This window comes from Camelus ferus, chromosome 11, assembly GCF_009834535.1.
Source record: "Camelus ferus isolate YT-003-E chromosome 11, BCGSAC_Cfer_1.0, whole genome shotgun sequence".
Lineage (NCBI taxonomy): Eukaryota > Metazoa > Chordata > Mammalia > Artiodactyla > Camelidae > Camelus > Camelus ferus.
The window spans coordinates 7,590,331-7,613,651 of NC_045706.1; the positions used below are offsets into that span (position 1 = coordinate 7,590,331).

At 44.3% G+C, this 23,321-nt stretch overlaps 1 protein-coding gene across 2 annotated transcripts in view; it reads left to right on the forward strand.

Annotated features, from left to right (window-relative positions):
• CPXM2 (carboxypeptidase X, M14 family member 2) overlaps positions 1 to 23,321 on the forward strand; it is a 121,008-nt gene that overhangs the window by 37,186 nt on the left and 60,501 nt on the right. For both annotated transcript variants that reach the window (XM_032490707.1, XM_032490708.1), the window contains one exon: positions 9,383 to 9,522. In XM_032490707.1, the coding sequence (XP_032346598.1) occupies positions 9,383 to 9,522 (140 nt within the window). The remainder of the gene's footprint in view (positions 1 to 9,382; positions 9,523 to 23,321) is intronic.

A 23,321-nucleotide genomic window follows, 5' to 3' on the forward strand; every position in this document is an offset into this window, starting at 1 on the left:
GCAGATTTCTTTCTTTGGTTTATTCATTTAATTAAAAACCCCACCACCTCCAGGGGACTTTATTGGTGCGAGGCAGGCCCTATCGTAAGTCCTGGGGAGACGATGATGAGCTGGACCGGAAATGGGTCCTGATCTTTGAGCAGACATTTATGGGGGACTTCCTGTGTGCCGGGCCCTGTTCTAGGTACTGGGGCTGCCTTAGTGACCAAACAAAGAGCCTTGCCATCTGGAAGCTTACAATCTAGTGGGAAGGAGGCATACAAAGCAAGAAATGTAATAAAATATCACTTTTACGGTATGTTAGAAGGCGATAAGTGCTATGGAGAGAAGAAAAACAAACTTGAAGCTGGCGGTAGGGTCGGGAGGGCCAGCTCTGGGGAGGGGGGCTGGTTTTAGTTAAAGGTGATTCAGATAGGCTTCATTCAGGAGGTGATGTTTTGACCAGGTTGGCTTGAGGATCAGCAGAGGGTTAAGTGGCTGTGGGAGGAGCATCCAGGCAGTGGGAGTGGCCTGAGCAGAGGTCCTGCGGTGACAGCAGGCCCGAATTATCAGGTACCTGATAATACCGAGGAGCAGCGGAAGGCAGGTGTGGCCGAGCCCAGTGTGTCTTGAGGGGAGGAGATGCTGGCCCAGAGGTAACACTGGGGAGACTTTGGCTTTTATTCTTAGGTCAGCTGAGGGACCTGGAAAGGTTTGGGGCACCAGAATGACATACTCTGCTTTATAGGCGCAAAGAAGCAGCCTAGTCACTGGGTTGACGTAGGACGTCCAAGCCAGGGGCCTGGGAGGCGGTGCCTTCAGCATCCCAGACCAGAGAGGGTGCTGGCTCCGGCCAAGACAGGGCTGTGGAGGTGAGGAGAAGCGGGTGAACTTGGGATGTTTCGAAAGTAGAACTTTCTGATGAGGAGGTGGATGAGGTTTGGACGAGGGGCGTGAAAGATAAACAGAGGAGTCAAGGATGCCACTGATGGTTTTCGGCCCATGACTTTGATAACCTCATGGGGAAATGAAGTTATTTTTGAAAAGCTCACCGGGGAATGCACAAGTATAAGCTATAACGAATACGCAGAAGGAGAGGACCAGGTGCATCAGATTCCTGGGGCTTCCATAGCAAAGCACCACGAACTGGGCAGCTTGAAACAATAGGAGTTTATTCTCTCCTGATTCTGGAGGCTTGAAGTCTGAAACTGAAGTGTGTGTAGGTCTGCGTTCCCTCTGAAGCCTCTAGGAAAGGCTTGCCTTTTCCAGCTTCTGGTCCCCAAGCATCCCATGCTGTTCCGTGGCTTGTAGTTGAATCCCTCTGTCTCCATGGTCACCGGGGGTCTCCCTACATGCCCCTCTGTCATCTTCCCGCTCGGTGTGTCTGTCTCTGTATCCAAATTTCCCCTTCTTATAAGGACACCAGTCATCAGGTTCTTTAGGGCTGTCTTCTAAAATGAAGATACACCTTTAAAAATTTCGGAGGAAACACGCAGTTAAAATAAAGTAAACTGGTCGATATGTAAAGATAAAGCAAAAGCAAAAGAAGCAATAAATTGCTTCGTTAAAACAAAGAACATCTGTCAATGAGCTAAAAACTTAGAAAACTTAGATGTAGCATAAAGTGAATTCAATCACAGGTTCACAGGTGTGTCTAACATCCCTAAGACGAAGTGGGTCAAGCTTGTACCCGCAGTGGCTTCCCTTGACGGAGTGCTTACTGTGGGCCAGGCGCTACACGGTACTTCCCGTGTGGCTTGTCAAACATCCCATCAGTGGATACTGTTTCTACCCGTTTTACAGACAGGCTGACCTAACTGGGGGGTATGTAGACAATGAGCTGTGGAACCTGGGCTTGAACGTAGCCTGGATGGGGCTGCAAAAGTGGTTCCATGCTGGGCTGCCTCCCTGGATCCTGGGAGCACACCCTGTGTCTTTAGGTACATCACTGATAGGTGAATCAGTAATTGTTTATTTTGAGAATTAAGCTACATATTCCACAGACACACAATAATAGTGACCCAAGTGCTTCCCAGATGTTAGCTGAATTGAATTAGAATGTTGATATGAAAGACTTTTACTGTCTATTTCAATTAATGCATTTCTTTCCCAATCTTTTTATTTTTTTAAAAAAATTAATACATGCTTTAAGGTGTACTTACTAGATTTCCTACATAATTTTTAAAATTTCAAACTCTAGATGTTTATTGGTTTCCTTGGCCAGTGCAAGGAAATGTTTAAAAATCGGTTTGGGGTTTTAAAAACGGCTTTAAAAACGAGTATTTGTTTTTAACCGACTTTGCTCATGATTAAGGTCTGAGCTGACAGGGCGCTCTGCTAATTTGCAGAAGGATCAGTTGATTTGCACCCAGGCCACTTTATGGCTTTATCACGTTTATCACAGAGGTTTACCGAAGGTAGATTTTCAGACCACATTATGGCCTTTTATGGGAGATTAGTTACTTAACTATTAATCAGATGAACATCTAACATTTTTAGGTAACCCCTCCCTCCAAGGGAGGTAACTTATTGGTAACTGTAAAGTTTCAGCCTCTGCTTCTAAGATTTTTTTTCCCTCAGAAATATTTAAAAATAACTCTTACTTTATTCTCTTTCTGTCCGAATAGCCCTGTGCTATGTTTGGAAAGTGGTAACTGTGTCAGTTACCCTGGAATTGCTAAATAGTTACATTCACTTGAATATAACTTTTTAATTTGTTTCCAGATGTTTCTGTGTAGAGGCAGCCCATGATCATGAAATGTGCAGATCCGTGATTTTACAACAGCAGAGGTTTTAAGATTCCCAGTTTTCTATATATGCTGTCAAGCAAAGCACTTTGCCTAATGCCTAGCACGTAGTAGGCTCTCTATAGACACCTGGAAAATTAAAGAATAATAAAGTAGGCTTTATATCAGTTACCCTCTATATCTGGGCATCCCCTGTCCCTTTTTAAAATTAAAATTAAAATTGATTTGAATCAGTTTTACAAGCAAATGGTTAAAGAAATCAAAGTATTAAGGGATTATAGCAAATAAACAATAGAATGGTCATTGCCAGGGGCTGACGGGGAGGGAAATGAGGAGATGTAGGTTAAAGGGTGTAAATTTTCAGTTATAAGAGGAAAAAGTTCAAAGGATCTAATATACAGCATGGTCATTATAGTTAATAATACAATATTGTATAATACTTAAAAGTTGTTGAGAGTTAAATCTTAAGCATTCTCACCACACAAACAAAAAATGAGTTAATACTTAAGGTGATGGATGTATTAATCGTCTTGATCTTCGTAATCATTTCATAACGTGTATGCATAGCAAATCATCACATTGTCCACTTAAATAGGTACAACGGTATCTGTCAGTTATTCCTCAACAAAGTTGGAAAAAACAAAAACAAAAACAAAAACAGAGCAATGGTCCCTGTCAAGGTGTTCCACACCCCATCCCACCCCTGGATACCATGAAATGATGTGAATGGGGCAACTACTTCCAAGTTTTTTTTTGTTTCTTTGGGCATTTAAATCTTAACTTTTAAATAATATGCATATATATATGTTTATAAATTTTCAACTTTATCTTTTGAAGATAAGAATTTAAGCTCAATTTTTTATTACCACTTTATCTCTCTTTAATCTTCTCAATATGATTGTATCTCAAATTTTGGGTAAATCTACATTGGAGGTTTTTACTATTACGACTGTAAATATTGCTTACTACTGAGCAAGAATTATCATCATTTTGAACCAAGAAATAATTCCTTTTATATAATTTCTTGACAACTTTTTGTTTTCCTGAAACTGCTCATGTTTTTGGAAACAATCTCCCATACCCTGCAATAGTCTGGGTCTGTAAAACACCCTCTGTGTAACTTTCTATAAGGTCAGATCTGTACAATGGTTTTTAGTCTCCCCTTTTTTTTATATGTTTCTCTAGACATACTTTCAAGAGCCCTTTGACCTGCTGAATGGGGTGCTTTCTACATCTTCCACAGCATGACTGTCTTGGGACTTGCTTTTCCATCATTCTGAGAATCCTGTGTTGGAACCCTTGGTTGCTGGATCTGACATCATCCTCTTTTTGGTGTTCTGCCTCATTTTTTGTGGGGCACATCCTGTAGTAGCTTCATGGCAATGGTACCTGAGAAATTTTTTGAGGATCTGTGAAACTGAAAACTGTCTTTATTTTACCATCACATTGATCGGTAGTCTGGGTGAGTGTAAAATGCTAGGATGGAGAATCCTTTCCTACAGAATTTTGCAGTCATTATCTCCCCGTTCTTCAGCTTCAGAAGTTGCTGTTGAGAATTCCTCTCTTCTTACTCTTTTTTCTTTTCTTTTCTTTTCTTTTTTTTTTTAAGTTGAGTTATGTTTTATTTGGTAGGAGGAATGGAGCCGAGATGACAGCCTCTCAGATCACTCTAAGGGATTACTCTTTTTTTCTTTGTTATTATTTGTTTCTTCTTTGGAAGCTTTTAGGATCTTCTCTTTATTTCTGATGTTTTGAAATTCACCATAGTGTCTCTCGGTGTAGATCTTATTTTATTCATTGTATTGTATTCTTAGTTCTTCAGAGACTTAAGCCTTAGAGATCTGGGACATTATCACATAGCATTTTTTGTAATTACTTTCCCCCCAAAAATCTCTGATTTCTCCCTCTGCCCTTCTTATTTTTCTCTTATTGTCTATTGTTATTGGAATTTTCACATTCCAAGAGCTCTTTCTCATGCACGACCTTTTCTTTTCTAAGAATATCCTATTCTTGTTTCATGCAAGTAAGATCTTCTCTCTCAAGGGATATTAATTGTAGTTTCTTTGAGGTTTTCTCCTGTTCTCCATTATAGTTTTAGTTTATTTTTTGTTTGTCCTGGCTGCATTGTATTCCAAAATTGCATGGAGGAAGGGAGGTGGGTCATCTGCTGATACCCACTGAACTCCCTGTTTTTACTTACTGTATCACACCTGCCCTCCTCTGTGTTTGGGGTCCCCAAGTCCAGAGCATCTCTGGTTTTTTTTTTTTTTAATATATTTTTACTGAAGTACAGTCAGTTTACAATGTTGTGTCAATTTCTGGTGTACAGCACAATGCTTCAGTCATGTAGGAACATACATACATTTGTTCTCAATTCTTCTTCACCGTATGTTACCACAAGATATTGAATACGGTTCCCTGTGTTATAAACTTGTTGTTTATCTATTTTATATGTATTAGTTAGTATCCACAAATCTCAAACTCCCAGTTTATCCCTTCCCACCCACTTCCTGCCTGCCCCCCCCATAACCATAAGTTTGTGTTCTATGTCTGTGAGTCTGCTTCTGTTTTGTAAATAAGTTTGTTTGTCTTTCTTTAATTTAGATTCCACACATAAGTGATATCATATGGTATTTTTCTTTTTTTGTCTGACTTACTTCACTTAGTATGACAATCTCCAGGTTCATCCATGTTGGTGCAAATGGCATTTTATTATTTTTTACGGCTGAGTAGTATTTCATTATATAAATGTACCACAACTTCTTTATCCAATCATCTTTCGATGGACGTTCAGGTTGTATCCATGTCTTGGCTGTTGTAAATAGTGCTGCTATGAACATTGGGATGCATGTGTCTTTTTGAATTTTTTTAAGAGAAAAAATTCAGGTCTTCTGCAGAGTGAGGATGGGGACATGAGAATCTAGATTTGTTAATACACAGTTTGAATCAATGCCCCGTTTTCAGCCCTGCCTCACTCTCACCTTCCAGGATGCCCGAGAATCTGGTTTCTGTGCTTTCTTGGGTTCTTTGTGGCTTCTCCTTGGTGTGTTCGTCCTAAGTCAGCACTTCCTTCTCTTGCTGAGTCATTCAAGATTCCTCCATCTAATTTCTGCCTTCATATGTAGTAATTTGGGCATGACAAATGTCTCCTAGTCTTATCAGAGATCAGGGGTTGTATTTCTTTATCTTATTTTCTTTGTTTGGTGGAGTTTTTGAGAAAATAACATAAACAAACCAACATATTTACTCCATCATTTTGAAACAGAAAAATCCTATTTGATTGATCTTAAATGGGTAGTGTCAGGTTTTCTGTTTGTTATAGAATTAATAATTCCCACGTTTATCTTACATGAAATGTAGTCTGTTAGATTCATTGGTGGGGACTTTTAAAGGTAAAGAAATGATGCCTGTAACAATTGCCTTGAGAAAATAACGTTAATTCTTAATATATTTGGTGCTGTAGTACAAATAATCATTCCATGTGAGTGGGGTTTTCAAAACTAGACTAAGGAATCAAGCCTTTTATTTCAACAACTTCTGATTGAAATTCCTCCAAAATTTATGAAGTATTTCTCTGCATTATTAGACAGAAAAGGATATATGTTTCTTGGTTTCTCAGACATTTTACTAATATCATTTTTGGCACCCTGGTATAATTTGGTGACATCTCTAGGGCTGGCGTCTCCTCTTTTATTGAATTCTCCTGGACGCTTGCTTTATAAATTCGTAATTGATTTTGCAGAGGTGGATGTCATTTCCCAAAGAGTCAGCTTCAGCTCTTCAATCCCCTGACACCTTATTACATTTAATTGTCTGTCTAGTATGCTTAGAAAGAACTGAGATTGGAGCAGAAGCTAAATATCCAGGCTGGCAAAACCAGGAACTGTAGAATTCAATTTACAGATCCCAGTTTGTAGACTTGGGTCAAATGGCATGAGACCACCTGCTCTAAGCTTCCGTGATCCCACAGGGGTAAACATCCTGGGCTGCGTGGCAGCTCTTTCTTGTCTGCTTAGCCCATGAGCCGGCTTTTGTAACCTCGGCACGATTGGCATTTTGGGCTGGACAACTCCTTGTGACGGGGGCTGTCCTGTGCATTGTAGAATGTTCAGCAGCATCTCTGGCCTCTGCCTGTTAGTTGCCAGTTGCACACACCTCCCTGAGTTGTGACAGCCCCAAACCCTTCCAAACATTGTCAGATATCCCCTGGGGAGGGAGGGGGTGCAGTATGGATTCCTGTTGAGAACTTTAGACAGTGGGCCTCCTCGTTTTTTAGATTTTATAACTCTATTCTGGATATTTGGGGTGGTAGAAAATGTGACATCAATTAACTGGAATAGTATTGCAATTCCCTAGCATTTTGTAAAATGTGAATTAATTCGAAAACACCCATATTTCCGTGATGTACGAAATATTCATTGTTTCAGATGTACTGATAACTAACATGTGTTGAGTATTCAATTCTTTTTGAGCCCATGCGAACTAAGTGCCAGGCCTTGTTGAAAGCAGAAATGATCACTGCGCCCACTTTGAACAGTGAGGAAACAGAGGCACAGAGCATGTGAGCAAACTGCCTGAGTTTATACAGGATGGGGGTTTTAGAGCTGAAATTCACACCCAGATGGGACCTGGGAGCACAAGCTCTTAATCTGCGCACTGTGCAGTGGGTGATCTGGAGATGCCAAGACCAAGACACGAGACCACAGGAGGGCCTCAGTCCGTCTGCCTGTCCTGAGCTCTGGGAAGGCAGGGCGGCCCGTGGTGTCTACCTTTGTATTCCTATTGCCTGGGCCATTACTTGACATTTGTCAGAGGCAAGGTGAAGGTTAATTTCGGTAAATGAATGGAACTATTCTAAGCACCAGTCTCATGGGCGACTTATGAGAAAAGAGGAAACACAACAAAAACGCAGCATGTGTTATGGTTTCTTGAAAGAAGATGAACTGTGATGTTGTAGGTCATTACTGTGCTGCAGGTCTCCTCCCTTGCGGGGGATAAGTGCCTCAGGTGAAGGAAGGGAGCAGTGGTGTAATGATACCCTTTAGGCTGGGATGGTGAGCTCCCTGCTGACTGGCCTTGTTGGGAAATGAGAGGTTATACTTAAGAGTTGCCATCACTTTAACAAAACGCACTGAAGCACAGGTAAGGACCAGTAACACACACTTGCAGAATTTAGCCTTTCTTTGATGGCTCTAGAAGGCGGAACCTTGCAGCACCTCTAGGTCCTTATTACAGACACCTCGTGCACCACCAGACATGGAGGTGCTGGTTAATCGAGAGCTTGGGTTTCTGGAGAATGTTGACTGACAGCTTTTTTATTCACCTGTGTTTGAAACGGCAGTGCTTGCAGAAGACCATATGAGTTAGCATTCTGACATTTGCTTTCAAAGCTCTTTCAAGATTGTTTCTGGAGTGGACTGGGAATGCATACCCTGTGTTGGTCTTGATGCAAGCCTTCTGTTAGCTGGTGCAGTGGTGGGTGAGTTCTGCTTAGTGGGACCCTGAACCCAGCTGTTCTTTTCCTATAGCTGGGCTCTGAGTTTCTCATCACTGTTGGCCATTCAAAGTAAAGCTGTCGCAGAATTTAAGCTGAAAATACTCAGAGCTAGGGAAGATGGGCTGGCCTATCATTTTTTTAAATTAATCTTTTATTATTTTATTAATTTATTTTTAATCAGTCTTTTTTTTGGGGGGGGGTAATTAGGTTTTTATTTAATTTATTTTAATGGAGGTACTGGGGACTGAATCCAGGATCCCATGCATGCTAAGCATGTGCTCTACCACTGAGCTACACCCACTCCGCCGGCCTGTTATTTTTATTTCTTGAATATCGTTTAGACTTTTTCTCGTCTGATGACGTACTTGTAAAATAGCCTTGGGGAAAACGGGATGAATGCAGAAAGGGTCTTAGTAAATTAGGAAGTTTCTCTGCTCACCTTTTGTTTCCTAAGATCAGGGAATTGTCTCTTCAGATGGTGATAATATAGGGAAAATTCCAGAGCAGAAACTTCAGCTCCCTTGTCAATTCAGATCAAGAGAATCTTTGGTAGCAATAGCAGCTGATATGCAAACCCATGAAATGACTTAAATGCTAATAAATAAATTTTTAGTAGAAAAACGCAACCTTCAACACCCAGTTAAAATATCGCCTCTGCCTTGGGGCTTTCTGTCCGTGCTCTCCCCCGGCCGAAGCTCTGTGCTCTGCCTGAACGCTCCCCGAGCAGTTTGCTCCTATTCCTGAAATAACACGTGCCCTGTTGTGTTCTATTTTCATGTCTTTCTTCCTGCCTGGATCTTGAGGTTCCAGGAGGGAACGACTCACCTTGTACTCCCAGCACCTGGCGTGTGTAGGCTGGTACGGAGGAGACGGTCTGTGTCTGTTGGATGAATGAGTAATCGGAGAACTCATTAAATCTCATCTTTCACACGGGGCAAGAGGAGGACACATCATATTGGAACATTTCCAACTTGTTAATAATAAGCAACTCCTTTCTATGACTTAGAATCAGGAATTCAGGGCACACTGATTTTTTTCTTTATCTCCTTCCTCATTCTCTTCTATCCCCTCCATCCCCCTCCCTCAAAGTCTCATAAAAATTTTGTCTTAATTTTCTATTCTGGGTCTTTCTGAAGAACACTCCTCTCTTTCTTTTCAGGCGGGTATTAATGAAAATGATTTTTATGACGGGGCCTGGTGCGCAGGGAGGAATGACCTCCGTCAGTGGATTGAAGTGGACGCCAGACGTCTGACCAGATTCACTGGTGTCATCACTCAAGGGAGGAACTCACTCTGGCTGTAAGTGTGGCTGAACCTGGGCTTCCTAGACTCTGGGCCTTGGGTCTAAAGTCCCAGGGTTTAGACAGAGTCAGGGAAGTTGCAGAGAGGCATCTGGTGATGGGCAGTGGAAGGGAAGAAGGTGCAGTGAGGATGGGAGCCTGGGTTTGCCGCAGACGTGCCAGGAAGGCACATGTTTTGGAATAACACCTTCCCCTGGTGCAGGAACAGGGAGAGGGGGCCACAGGTTGTGCTCAGTAGACGAAGGTGCTATCAAAACAGTGCGGTTTAGGCCGGGAGCTGCCATCTTGGATCTGGGGCGAGTTCTTGGTGCCCTGACTGGTGGACTGAACACGGCTCAAGGTAGGAGCTCTGTACAAGCAGTGAGCGACAGGTAACAGGCTCCAGCCACTGTCCTGGCCTAGAAGGTATGAATCTTTCTACAGACTATGGGAGGAAAGATGACGTCTAAGCAGGTTCCCAAGTAATGACCTACTAGAGGAGTGGTAGAATTGAAGGGGAAGCCAGTGTGGGCCTGAGAGTGAGATGGAAACATGTTTTTCAGATTTGAGCTTGAAGCAGGACTGAGTCAGTCACCATTGTAATCTCAAGAGAGATGGACTGTAGCCCCTTAGAACTTTCCATCTCATTGTACGTACACACAATGGAATATTATTCAGCCTTAAAGAGGAAGGAAATTCTGAGACATGCTACAACCTGGATGAGCTCTGAGGACAGTATGTTGAGTGCAATAAACCAGACACAAAAGGACAAGCACTGTAGGATCCACTTACATGAGGTTCCAAGAATAGCCAAACTCATAGAGACAGAGCAGAACGGGGGCTTCCAGGGTCTAGGGGAGGGAGCATGGGGTGTTTTTGTTCAGTGGATGTGGAGTTTAGTTTGGAATGGTGAAAGTGTCTGGAGACGGATGGAGATGATGGTTGTACAACAGTGTGAATGCACTTGATGCCCCAGAGTTGTGCACTTACCAATGATGAAAATGATGTATTTTATGTTATGTACATTTTAGTACAATAAGCAAGAAATGTATATGCAAACAAAACAAAACCTTTCCACCTCAGCCCAGGGCCGGTGGTGGAGACAGAGGCAGGGCTGCCTCTGCGGGGTGGTCCTGTGGCTCGAGTCCTGTGAACAGCAAACATGCAGAGGCGGGGCCGAGGCAAGGACTGGGACGGGCTGCAGGACCTTGGTTTTCTAAATTTAGACGAGAAATTTTCAGTTCCACTAACGTCTGTCTACCCTGAGAAGCCAAGAGCACCGATGCCCTGCATTTAGACATTGGGAAACTGACCACGGATCTGGTCAGCTAAGCATCCTCCTGCCCCTCACCCCTCCCCCACCCCGCCCCGTCTACACTGCACTTGCAAATCCCATGTCTTGGTCCCATTCAGGTTTTACTAATTACCTGTTGACACCCAAGTAAAACTGTCTGTAATGTGTCGATGAGATTAATTTTAACTCCTGGAAATCAGTAAGTAAACTGGGATACGAAAAGGGAACCTGGCACCTGTGCTCACATTTAACTGCCTGTCGTTGTGACCATAAAGGGGACTTTCTTACAAAACGACAGTTGTCAGGCAATGACTCATCATCTGTTTTCCTCGGGACCTTTTTTTTTTATTGTGAAGACAACACTGTAACGTCTAACGACGTTTAAAAACATTACCCAGGAACCCGCTGTCCTTAGGCAGACATAATTTTTCTGTGTATCGGTAATCATAGTACATACGCCATTGTTATTTTTAACGTGAAGACGTATCCGTAACATTTTTCATGCTGTTACTCAGACTTCTTAATGATCATTTTTAATAGCCTGTAATTTACTCAGCCATGCCTCTATCACCATCTCCTGTTTCTACGATCACACCTCATTTGGTAGGAAAGCATTTACCTTCTTTTTTTCTTCCTTTGAATTATTTCCCTCGAATACATTTCCGGAGCTGGGATAACGTGTGCACACTGACGTCGTTTGGTTATGTGTTTGTGCTGCTTTGTGTGTCACATCTTGTTCACTTTACTTTTCAGTAGCACTTATGGATGTGTTCCTAGAGGCTGAGTTTTGCTCTGTGGTCTGCAGTTTTGCTTCAGTCAGAACCTTATTACCATAACAATTGTTTTTGCTGTTTAGATTCTGAAAGGCGAGAACTTTAGAAGGAAAAAAGTTGAATTGCTCAAGAGAATAGAAACTTGGAAAGAAAGACCGAGCTGAGATTGTCCATGGCATGAGAGCAGGAATTTCACCTTAATGCTTGCATATTAACCTCTGTAATCAGTATCATTAGGGATTCAGCAGTTGGATTATTACTGGATTAGAAAGACAGAGCAGGGTAGGAGTACCGCTCGCATTCTGTTTCTGCTAGAAACACAAGAGGGCTTGGGGTGAATAAGAAATTGCAGTGGAACAATATCTTTCTTTGACTTAACCCAGGAAGGGAGCATCTAAGAGGGAGACAAGGGATAGAATTGCTTGTAAGAGTCAGGTTTTTTTTTTTTTTTTTTTTAATGTCTAAATGTATTTCAAGTCAAGGACAATGAAAAGAAATGTGATGAGTTTCACTTTATCTCACCTCCTGGAATAGGACTGTCTGCACTAAGGAGGAAGAGGAAATGGACCAGGGTGCATTTTGGTATCTGAGCCCTTTTCCCCAGAGGCATGAATAACGCTGGGGGCACTGGGGTCTCTTCCGGTCTGACCAGAAAACATGCCAACAACAGATATCACCGAATACTAATAGTAAAGATAGGAGCTGTCCCTCTTCGCCTCTCCCGTGGCCTCTGTCCCCGCACTGTTCCCGGTTCAGCCATCTATGGTACCATTTTTAATATTCCTATTTGTTGCTTTCTGTAGTTTTCCGCACTAACCTGTGAGTATTTGATACAGACAATGCCTTGATAGTCTGTGTTTCTGGGCCCTTGTCCAGTAAATACCAGGCATCTAATACATTGTCAATCGATGATTCTTTAATGAATGAAAATTGTTAGGAAGTAAAACTTGACAAAGACTCATTGACACCGAATGGTGACGAGTGAATTTATGAGTGTTAATGACTGAGAGCAGGCTTCAGTTGTAAGGGGAAGAAGGAAGGGGTCGTGGAAAGAGGTTGAGAAGTGAAAAGGATTTCTAGAGATGGAGGCACGTAGAACAGTGTGGCTTTGGAACCACACCATGGCTGACTCCTGCTGTCTATGAGATTTCTCTTCCCCAAACCTCAATTTGCTCTTCTCTAAAATGGGTTAACTACAATCCAGCTCAAAAAGATGTGCTGAAAGTTAAATGCAGTTACGTTATGATGTTTTAAAATTGCCCAGCACATAATAAGTGCTCAACAAATGGTACTTTCTTCCCTCTGCACCTCCTTGGGTTTATCTAGAAACAGCGGCTTTCAGGCTTTATTTTTGTCTACAGATCTTCCTTCATATAAAGTCTTTCCTGGAAAGATTTGAAGCATACGGACAGGTGAGGCTGCTTCTTGTGAATCTGGTGGCAGGGGTAGGGAAGCGCTGCCTGCCTGGCCCTCCCCTCTCCCCATCATGGGGGCATCCTCAGAGGACGCATTCATCCAAGTATCTCTGTGTAACGAACACATTAATCAGCAGAAAAGTGCCTCTCTGCAGGTTACAATCCTGCCAGCTCCAGGTTCTGATTGCTTCTTCCTGAATCCTGCGTGGAATTCAGGCAGACGTGGGATTCAAACCAAGCAAGCAATAGCAAGAGCTGGAATTAAGAGTTTGATTTTTCTAGTTAAATGGGCAGAACATACCCGCCTCTCAGCATGCTGCGTTTTGGTTGGCGATATTGTAGAAATAGAAGGGAAATGGCGCGATGACTCCTTAGGGTTGGCCAAATGGTTATTGCTTTTTATGAATATTGTCTGCCTGGTTTTTAGAATGTACAGGCACTTTGGAGTTACAATGTATATATTTAAGAACCCTATTAATGTTTTTCATTTCTGAAACCTTTATAGTTGGTACTTTTCAATGAATATCCATCGTCTAATTTGTTCTGGACATCCTTTTCATCTGTTTAACCCTTGAGCACTCTGTACAGGAAGTGGCCTGCCTGCAGGGAGCTCTCAGTCTGGTGGAAGAATGCACTGTATTGACAGGTCCGCTAGAATTAGCACAGAACACACGTGGGATGGCAACAGGAGGGCTGTTGTCAGGTGTAAAGGATGTGACGATCTGAAGGCAGGTCATGACACTTAGCCATGGTCCATGACTAGTTAATAACCAAGTTTATGAAAACCTCTGTCTTCTAGTTTTAATAATTTTCAAATAATTCATGATGTTTGAAAGTAATAAAATATAATTGTTTTCATGATATTGAATAGCTTGTGTTTCTCACTAATATAAACGATCCTTCCCCACTGCGCTGCAATTTAGTGAAACGTTAACATACTAGTAAAAGCCAGTCTTTCACTTTCCTGATTTCAGAAAGTATGCTAGGTCTGTGAGCGTTACAATTATAACCAACGTGATGATTGAAAAGTTAATTATTCTGCCTGGGATGAACAGATGCTTCTAATGACGTGGGCAAAATACAGGCGATTTAAAGTAACCAAATGTTTTAAATTTTAATTATTTGATAAACAGAAGAATTCTCATCCTCTCTCAGTCTGTAAATGTGTCCTTAAAGAGAAGCAGCGATTTGGTCGACAGGTTTGTAAGGTGAGGGCTGGGGAAAGTTTGACTGGTTGGCTGGATTTTGTAAAAGCAGTTAGGCTAACGAGAGCAAGATGAATGGCGTGAGCTGTGAGCCGGGCTTGTGGCTGAGGACACAGAGATGGAGATGAGACAGCCCCAGCCTGCAGAGGCTTGGTTTTCTGTTGGTCAAGTGCAAAGTCTTAGCCGAGACTCCGAATGTAGGCTTCCCCTTTGGGAATTCTGATGGTGAAGCAAAGGAGCAGATGCGGTTCCCAAACCAGAGGGAAACAAGGTCAAGGAAAGGCCATTCTCCTGCTCTTTTCCTGGAGACAGCTGTGCTCATAGGAGGGGCAGGTGGCTGATGGGGCTGGTCCCTGAGGGGCGCGGGCGGTGGTAAGTAGTGGGGCTGACATGGTGCAGGGGCTCCTCCTGGAAGGTGGAGCATCTCCTGGTCCTGAGACGGTAGAGTGGGGCAGTAAGGGTTTTCTATTTTTGGTGAAGTAGGGGGCAGATCCTCTGCCAACAGTGAGTATGGCAGATTTAGGGGTTGGAAACTTCAAGAAAAAGGACAGGGAGATTATTGGAGATTATCTGTGCTGTTGCTGGGAGGGCTTGGCTGGCGTCCTGAGCTCACGGAATTGTAAGGGTCCCATTTGGCACCCAGTTCTCCACTGAGGGGGCGGTAGAGTTGATGGCAGTGCAGCTGGAGGGGGTCCAGGGACAAGGGCATCAGGGGACCTTTTAGGACACACAGAGTTCGGAGTAAAGGGTTCTGATGTTGAAATCCAGAGCTGGTCAGGAAGGAGCCAGAGCCAGAGGGCTGATTCCCTGGAAGCTGAGGTCAAGTTAAAAGAGCCCGTGGGGGAGATGAGGCTTCAGAAGGGATAGAAACTTGGAAGCAGAGGACACTGGCCATCCGGGGACTCCGCGGGGGGCAGCAGAGGTGATGACTGGGGTCAGGGAGGGATGGGGAGAGGGTTGGAGAGGAGCAGATGTTGGAATCTTGAGGTTGTGGGTTGGCTGCTCAGTGCTGTTCCTGTTGGAAGAATCTCCAAGTCACGCTGGACCCAAGCTCGGGAGAAGGGGTGGGAGGCAGCTGAGGAGCTGTGGGGTCTGTGTGAGAAGAGGCAGAGGCACACACGGAAGCGGCTGGAGGAGGTTGATCCGGAGACGGCGGATGGAGATGGAACCTGCCCGGAACCTGCCCAGCACCTTCCTGGCCAGGGGTTCTGCCCGGTCCCTGGACCTCTGGTTTCCACAGTGAGACGTGTGCACCCCGTCCCTCCCTTTCTCTTCAGCTTCGTCTGGTTTTCCACTCCCAGAGGACTGATCCATTGCATTCTGGGCTCCCGGACCGCAGCAGCCTGCCAGGGCGCAGACGGGAGGGGCGCCGGGGCCCGGCTGGGAGCGCTGAGGACGCTGGCAGCCCCTGGAGTCAGGGCTTAGAGGGAGGCCCTGGGGCCCCATCTGCTCGTCTCCTCGGGAGGGAGTGTGCCTGTTTGCAGAACACGTCCTTCTGTGTCTACTCGCTTATGGGCAAAAGGGAGTGTTCGGCACCTGTGGGGGACGGCGGAGACAAGTTTCCAAACTCCTTTCTAACCTCTTTGAAAACTGTCAGTTTTTGAACCTCTGAGTTTGGCTAAAATGGAGGGGTTTCAATGAAAACATCTCCAAGTTCAAGTAGAAGGCCAGACATGCAGTCATTTCTTCACTTTGTGTTATTTCCGCCATGCAGGGAGTTATCTGGAATTAAATAAAGCTCTGCCTTACGGCTCTATGGCTCATACTTGGTTCTCTGGGTGCCAGAGACTAAGGAATAATTTCTCTGAAGGGAAAATCTCTGAAAAGGAAACAACTCTGGAACTCTTTCCTGGAGATGAAGCTTCCACTCTGCTTTATTAAGGGTCCTTGTCCTCTGTGTCTGACTCCCCAGGAGACCGTCCAGAAGGTTGCTGGGCACACCCACCTTTTCTGTCATCTATTCCTGCTGGAGAAAGAACATTCCTTCAGTGGGTGCCTTCCCCTGCTTAACGCACAGAATGCTCCCACACCTGCACCCACAGGGTCCTGTGTGGACTGGCTCCCACTGTCTGTCTGACCTCCTTCCCTTTGCTCGATCACTCTTAGCCCAGGAGGTTCCTCTTTGTTCTGAAGATACTGCAAGCATGCTTCTGCCTCAGGGCCTTTGCACCTGCTATTTCCTCTGCCTGAAGGCTCAGCCCTCCCTGCATTCAGTGGCTTTCTGTGACCATCCTTCTGCAGCTCACTCTCGATCGCCCTGGGTCTTCACTTGGCTTTATTTGATTCCCTGTTTATTTGTTTGTGCTTGCACTGATGTCACTCTCAGGAAGCAGACAGGGCAGGCTCTTGTTTGCCACTGAATCCCCAGTGCTAGATCAGTGCCCTGCCCAGGGAAGGTCTCTGTGACTGCCCTGCCACCCCTGCCCGTCTTTCAAAGTGGCTCAGATCATGTCCTGATTCTCTCCTCTCCTGAGTCTGGACAGCCCCCACCAGCCCAGAGTCGCCCACCAGAGGGGCCTCTTTAGTGAGTGCATAAAACACTGAGAGGAAGCAAGCCACACCCTGTGGGGACACAGCTTCTGTATTCCTTTCATGTCCCTCTTTTTCAGACTCCCAAGTCCTCACCTGGAATAGGAGAGTGGATGAGAGCACAGATTCCAGAGTGAGACTGGATTGCAGACTCCCTAGTTGTATGCCCTTGGGTGTGTTTCTGGGCCTTTCTGGGCCTCAGTTTCTTCATCTATAAAATCAAGATAATAATAGTGCCAGCCGCGTGGGATCTCCGTGAGGATTACGTGAGTTAATACATATCAGGCAGTTAAGACAGTCCTTGGCCCGTGGTGAGCGCCCTACAGGGTCTGCCCTTGCTGCTGTTTTCGTAGGATTCCTTCCCTTCTTTGGTGGAGGGTCCTGCTCACATCCTCCCCCCACCCCCCATCCTTCTCTCTTCTCTCCAGCCAACCCTCTTGGAGTGCTCAGACCACAGTCTCTCCTCTCCCTAGTGGCCCTTGCTCCCTCTGTGTGGTCTTAGGACACCCGAGGAGGTGGGTGGTCAGTTTGCTGGTCGGTAAGCAGAGCCTGTGAGCGGTCAGTGGGATGTGGATGGAAAGCACTGGCACGTTCTGGACACAGCGGCTGCGCAATGAACTGGGGCTGCTTGTGTTCATGAGCTGGCCTCATCTCCCCCCTGCCTGCCTCCGAGCCCCCAGCCCCCCGGCTGTCCGTAGCTTGAACCTCCAGAGCCCCCCAGTGCCCCCGAGGGCACCCAAGAAAGACTTCAGAACCGAATGGGTCACACTGACATTTTGCGAAAGTCTTCCTGTGACACATCTGTCTTTTGTTGGACACATTCAGCCAACAGGAAATTCCTCTAAATAAGAAGCCCAGACTGGGGCTGCTGAACGTTCTGTGTTAGCTCACGTGGGATCCCCAGTAACTCTGCCAGGAATGTCCCTTCTTGTCCCCATTGTGTGGATGAGGAAACAGGCTTGGAAAGCCCGAGGAACTTGGTTCTCTCTTTGCGTCAGGGTGAAAATGCTTGTCCTTTCCGCCCCCTCCTCCCCCCGCTCTCACTCAGGGTTTTCTCCTCATGCCCGTGAATGGGCTCGTGTGCACTTCATCTCAGCACTTTCTGAGGGACACTGTGCGGCTGTCCCCAGAGCTAACTTACCCATCAGACACAGCAGGCACTGAGCCTGGGGCCTTGCGACCTTTAGGGGCCCAAGAAAGTGTTGAACTTTTATAATCTGGAGAAAGTAAATGAACTTTTGGGTCAAAGGAAATGTTTTAATATATAACATTAATGTATTCATCTTTATACCAACAGAGTCATAAAATGTGATTTTTAATTTTTTTAAATGGAGGAATGGGGCTCTTCTTCCTCCATGGAGAGGTCCTAGTCCCAAGAAACTGTGAATATGTTAGGTTTTATAGCAAAGAAGCCTCAAGGTTGCGGGTGGAATTAAGGTTGCTAATCAGCTGACCTCAAAGTCGAGCGAGGACCCGGATGATGTGGGGGGGGCCCAGGTGATCACAAGGATCCTTCAAAGTGGAGGAGGGAGGAGGAGAGAGAACTGGAGGGAAGGCAGTGTGAGAAGGATGCCGCTGCTGCTGGCTTTGAAGGTGGGGGAAGGGGCCGCGAGCAGGGAACGTGGGCAGCTTCTGGAAGCCAAGGAAACAGCTTCTCCCCAGGAGCCTCCAGAGGAAACACAGCCCTGCCGACACCTTGATTTCAGGACTTCTGACCTCCAGAGCCATAAGATAGTAAATCTGTGCTGTTTTGTTTAAATCACCAAGTTTGCTGTAATTTTACAGCAGCCACAGACAACTAATAGCCCCACAGAGGCAAAAGGCCCAGAGGCCACGAGGGCGCGCAGGTGGCCTGGCTGCCCCACCTCTGCTCCCTTATGCAAGGCCCTGCCACGCTGGACACTTCGGGCTGCAGCCCGGGCCTGCCAGGCAGCGCCAGGCTCCATGCATCACAGCTGAGCGGCCTCAGGCCAGTCCTCTCCTCTCCATTCTTTAGGATTCCAGTGAGCCATTTCTTTGGGGTTTTTTTTCCCCCCTCATCTTTCAAGTGTCTCCTTCAGATTTGGAGGGCCTTAAATACCTTTTTTAAAAAAAAATCTTTTAGTTCTCTGCAGTGAGACTTCTTAACTGGGAACTGCCTCACCCTTTACCCAAATTTATTGGACTTGGCCCCCAAACTGGCATTTTTTTTTCCCTCTCTTTCCCTGGTAGACAATTTTTACTGGAGGTAATGGAAAATAGATAATATTTCTAAGTTTATAGCATTCCCTCCTATGGTCTGAATTCTCAAATAGCCATGGTAACCAGTCCAAAGTGAAAAATCCAGTAAATCAATGGGCTGACTTTTCAGTGTCCAACATTTGTCTGCACTGAGAATGTGGCAGAACCATTTAACTGGGTGATTGTGGTTCCAGGAGCCGGGGGAGGGGGGAGAGAAGGAGAGCCAGCATCACTTACGCTCTTGCGCGTCGGGCGTGCAGTGCTTACTGAAGTGCAAAGGGAAACCTCCCCCACCCCCCATATTGTTTCTAGAAGCTACAGAAGGCAAGTTTAGGCCTCTGGGGAGTGGTGGTCTTGCCCAGAGTTATAACTCAGCCACCACCAGGATCTGAGCCTGCTAAGCTCTGTCAAGGAGGTGATGGACAGGAAGAGGAAGCTGCCAGCTTCCAGCAGAAAACTGGGCTAAAAACCAGGAGCGGCTGTTGGATGCTTCCTCCTCTGACTGAAAGGGATCCAATAGTGCTTTTCCTCCTTGTACGAGGAAGTGGACGCCACCCAGCGCTATTCACGACGGGGGCTGTGGGTCAGGAGCGGGCTTCCAGTTGATGAATGCTCACTTGCCGCATCCAGTGGTTTGTCCCGAAGCTGATGGTGATTATTTTCGAGGATTTGGGGAGGGAGATTCTCCCTCTTGTGAGGTGGAGGGAGAGAAGAACCTGACCAGCAAGGCCAATTGCCATAAAACTCCAGTTTGCTAGACCCCCCAGTAGGTGTCGCTAGGTCTTACCCTAAGTCCACTCAAAACTGGTTCTTTGTGATTTGAGCTACTCGTATTTTCCCCAGTTCTTCTCTTTCTTGCCACTTTGCTTAGAGTACTTTTGGTGTACAAATTTTTTGAATTTTTATATGATTACCATCATCAGTCTCTCAAGGTTTATGTCCTGCCTCAAAAGACCTTGTCCCTTCTGAAGATATAAGTAAATTTCCCCATGTTTTCTTCTAGTACTTTCATGATTTCAAATTTTACATTGAAATCTTTGAACCATATGGAACACATTTTGGTGCAGGATATATGTGATAGATCAAACTCTTTTTACCCTGAAGTGGCTGTTAGGATGTCCCAACGTTATTTGTTTTTCATATTTTCTCCAACTGCTATGGTCTGAAAGTTTGTGTCCTTCCAAAATTCACATGTTTATATCTGTAAAAACAATCTTCCAAAATTCACATGTTTATATCTGTAAAAACAATCTCCCTGGGATTTAAAAAGAATCACATTAAATTGTGTATCAGCTTGGGGAAAGCTGACAACTTTACCTTGTTAAGTCTTCCAGTCCATAAACACAGAATGTTTTCCTGTTTTTTCAGATCTTCTTCAGTTTCTTTCATCAGCGTTTTGTAGTTTTTAGCACATGAGTCCTGCACATGTTTTGTTAGATTTATACCTAAGAATTTCATCTCTTTTGAGCAATTGTGAATGATATTGTTTGATAATGTTATATTTAGGATTTTTGTATCAGTATTCAGATGTGACATTAAGCTAATGTTTCCTTTCTGTGAACAATCTTTGTTACTTTTTGGTATCAAATCTTCCAAATGAGGGAAGACTTCCTTCTTTTTCTGTGCTTTGAACACGTCCGGCATTAGGTTTCAGTGGGGCTGGAGGGGAGATCTTTGGTGACTGGCCCTTTTTCTGCTGTGGTACTCAGGCTGTTCAGATTTTCTGTCTCTTCACTTGGTTTTGATAAACCCTATTGTCCTAGAAAATGTGTGGTTTTAAATATGCTTTACTGGAATCAGCCAAATTGTCTTATAGGTTCTTTTAATTTCTTCTGATCAATGATTATTTTATCCATATTATTTTAAAGTATTTTGTGAACTTCCTCTTTTTCTTCATTAAGTTACCCAATAGTTTATCTCTCTCATCATTTTCCCCCCTCTTTTTTAAAGAACAAGCATTCCTTGGAATTATTTATTACTTCTGTTTTTCTGTTTTTGAATTTGTTAATCTCTTTGTGAAATTGATTCTTTCCTTTTGCTTCTTTAAGATTTATTTTATTGTTCTGTTGACTTCCTGAGTTGAATTCTTAATTTATTTTTGTCACTCTTATTTAGTGATGTAAGTTTGTAAGGTGGAAAATGTGTGCCGAGCACTGCTTTATCTTCATCTTGTGGGTTCTGACATACAGCGTTTTTATCATTGATTTCTAGACATTCTGTGGTTTCGATTTCGATTTTCTCTTTCATCAAAGAGTGTTTAGGACACTGGTTTAAATTGCCTGGGGCAAAAGGGTTTTGGATTTTCAATTTTATACATTTTCCACTGTGTCAGAGAATATTATCTCTATTTCCTAATTTCATATTTTGGAAGTTTCTTTTGAGATCTAAAATAGGGACAGTTGTCTTTTTTAATGCTCCGTGAATGTTTGAATAGAAAGACTACTTTTGTTTCCAGACTACAGAACTCCATGTCTAGTAATTAGATTTACCTTATTGATTATGGCATTTAGTCTCCTTTATACTAATTAATGATCCGTCATGGCCTGGAGGGACCCTCTCTCTCGCCTTGTGTCCTCTGTAGTTTGTTTTGTTAATGTCGATGCCGTGTTTTAGTGCATAGACGTTCATGACTGTTTAATGCCTTATTGTGGGCTGTGTCTTTTGGAATCCTGTATTGCCACTGTTTGTCTGGTTTAATGTCTTTTCCCCCTGAATTCCAAATTCAGATTTTACATTTGCTGTCTCAGTTTTCTCTGTATTTGCCTTGGCTGCTATCTAGGTGCCCATTCTTCCATTTCAACCTTTCTGAACCGCTTTGTGTGTTCCTCGTGTGTATCCGTGGAGTTGTGTGTCCTCACATAATCAGGAAGGGCTGTAATTAGGCTCTCTCTCTGACTTCAATTTTACACAACATTCCTAACACAGTATTTCTTCAGAGACTATCTATTAACACCCTATTATGAACCAATGATTAAATTTATGTTCTTCTTTGAATCCTATCCTCTCCCTCAACTCCTTCCAATTTTAGCTAATTAGCTATTATCTTTCTTAGTGTTTACCTTTGCATATTAAATATTCCTAAACTCTATCTAATCCGTTACCTTTGGTATCTTTTAACCACTCTTCCTATTCTTTGGCTATTAAAGACAGATTAAATGGAACCAGGGTGTCCGGGCGTGGGGTCCCATTCCTCCTCTAATGGCTGGGGAAGCATCTTAAACTGTCTGTGTCCAGTGGCATCGTCTCGCAGAGGAGAGGCAGGAGAGCGCTCCACTTTCCCAGAGCAAGTGATTTGACTTCACGTGCTTCTGCTTCCTTCCCGGTAAAATGAGAGTAATAACAGCGTTTACCTTGTGGTGTTGATTAAATGGAATAAAGTAGATAACGTGGTGAGAGCTGTGTCCGGTCCACAGTCAGCATCCCGTAGGTGTTCACAGTGACACTCGGATGGTCCTGATTCCTGGGACCAGATGAAGCTTTATGAGGGGGAGTGAGGGTCACAGAAGATGTTCACCCCAGATGCAGCTGAAGGCTGTGAAGAAAACCATGGTGCCCTTCTCGCCCCGTAGGGCCCCTTCTATGGAACACACCAGTCTGTAAAGACCTCACATTCTACAAAATTGTGTGCTAAAAATAATAGAGTTTATTTGGGCAGACCTCACTAAACCCACGCAACTTGGAACCAAAACATAACTAAAACTGACAACAATCATAACAAAAAATGCTTAATGCTAAAGACGTGCTACATCTGTATTCAGATGCACAAAGGGCACTACTTTTAACTACAAGATGAAGTGAGCTTGGAAGGGTCGAGGCTGCTGTGTTACGCTCATGGAGACAGGGATACACAGGCACCACCGTCTGAAGGCAAGGAGTGGGTGAGCAGCTGCAAACTCTGGTGAAATATTGTGATGCCAGAGATGAGGGCTCTGGCTGCTTGTCTTTCGTACGTCCTTTCTGCACTAACATAGTAAATAACCAAGCAATAAACACATCCAAGTCAGAGCACGTGGCCAAACTGAGTGGAGAGGAAGGTGGGACCATGAGCATTGAGCACGATGCTGGAATCTTCTGTGGCCTGTGTGTTCAGCTGAGTTAGTGTGTCTTCCATTTGGCCGCCATGACTTGGTGGTACAAGCATTAACATGGTGGGAAACCATCATATATGAACCAAGGTGACTTGGGCCTTATATGGCATTATTCCTCCCTCTCTTTCTGCTGAGTGTATTATACACACACTGAATATCTGTGTGGAACACATGGTGTGAGAGGCCTGTGTGAAGTCTAGCCAGTGGATTCTCCACATTGTGAAATCCATTGTGGATTGTGGTTAAGTCACAATGACGGTCCAGGAGATGAATGTTTTCCTGTCGTCATCCTCT